The 1,282-nt window shown below is 46.8% G+C and overlaps 1 protein-coding gene across 1 annotated transcript; it reads left to right on the forward strand.

Annotated features, from left to right (window-relative positions):
• Positions 1-403: 403 nt before the first annotated feature.
• LOC148028728 (uncharacterized) lies at positions 404-1,030 on the forward strand. The gene has a single exon (XM_087688479.1). It carries the CDS (start codon positions 404-406, stop codon positions 1,028-1,030), a length of 627 nt encoding a protein of 208 aa, XP_087544605.1.
• Positions 1,031-1,282: the final 252 nt, after the last annotated feature.

Raw genomic sequence — 1,282 nt, forward strand, 5'->3', positions numbered from 1 at the left:
ATTTCAATGGAATGGTACTTTCACTTTGAGTCACTCAAGATTGTGTTTATGAGTCCAAGTTAATCTATCTTGGAACCTAATTCACTTGAGTTACAATCTCTTCTATCTATCATGTATCGTGTGTTTGATTTGCGTCCACCATAGCTAATTAGCTCTAGATCCATATTTCTCAACATGGTATCAAAGCCATGGCTGAGCTAGGTAGCTAGTGGTGTGTTTTCTTCTTCCTTGTAAGCTCTCAGCCGCATGATAGAGGCTGTGACTAATTCTTTCTCTCATTCCAATGTGCTTGGTGAGGGTGGATACGAGATTATGTACTATGGTCAGCTGCCTGAAAGTTACACGCATAGCTGTGAAAAATCTTCTAAACAATAGAGGTGGAAGGTGTAGAAGAAGGGCCGCCATGGATCCATACGCCTTCTTGAAAAACATAGACTCACGCAATGCCTTTATCGATGGCATGAACTCCCTCAGCAGCCTTAGTGGCCTCAACCTTACCCTTCCCCCTGGTGCCGACATCCGCGGCAAGACCAGGATTGCCTGTGAGGAGGCTGCCCTCGAGGCCAAGGTCGTGCAGATCATCACCTCTGGTGATTGGGCCTCTCTCAAGCCCAACTCTGGCAAGGCCACCTCCATCGGTGACCACAACATCTGTGTTTCTAGTCGTGAGGACATCGACACTGGCTTCCGCATCTGGGAGTTGCACGGCCACCTGCTCCTCTTCGACAATGAGGAAGGTTTCACGCTGGAGTATGTGTATGGCAACCATTTCCAGCCGCTCGAGAAGAAGGCCAAGGACAGTAACGAGGGCAGTAGTGCAACTGTGGGGCTTAGCAGTCTTATTTACGGCGAAGACAAGAAGCAAGCAGGGGGCAAGCATATAGTTGAAGAAGTCTCGAACAGGGAAACGCTCTTCTTGCCAGGAAGAACAGAGGCCTGGCGAGACACATACGCCACGGACCTGCTCAGAAATGACGCGGAGGCCCTCGCCATCGCCATGTTCCATTTTTTTAATTTTTCCCTGATCTAAGGCTTTAGGTTCGAAAAAAGACCTAACTCAATCTCTCCTTTTACACTCAAGCTTCTTTTAATGTGTGTTCACACTATTGCTCTCAAAAGTGGTCCAAGCAGCCCTATTCACACTGTCCTTTGCCTCAAATTGATTTATGTAATCACCTTAAGAAGATGTGTGATTTTGAAAGAAGATCCAACGTCAATGTAATGTCAAGCCATATAGCCATTAAGCCAAATGTCCAAACTCCATGTATCCAAGGCCATGATG

Source organism: Lygodium microphyllum, chromosome 11 (genome assembly GCF_053477565.2).
Source record: "Lygodium microphyllum isolate KBCC chromosome 11, Lygodium_microphyllum_v1.1.10, whole genome shotgun sequence".
Taxonomy (NCBI): domain Eukaryota; kingdom Viridiplantae; phylum Streptophyta; class Polypodiopsida; order Schizaeales; family Lygodiaceae; genus Lygodium; species Lygodium microphyllum.

What these genes read in the sequence shown, in the direction of transcription:
- LOC148028728 (XM_087688479.1), top strand. Translation starts at nt 404, where the DNA reads ATGGATCCATACGCCTTCTTGAAAAACATAGACTCACGCAATGCCTTT.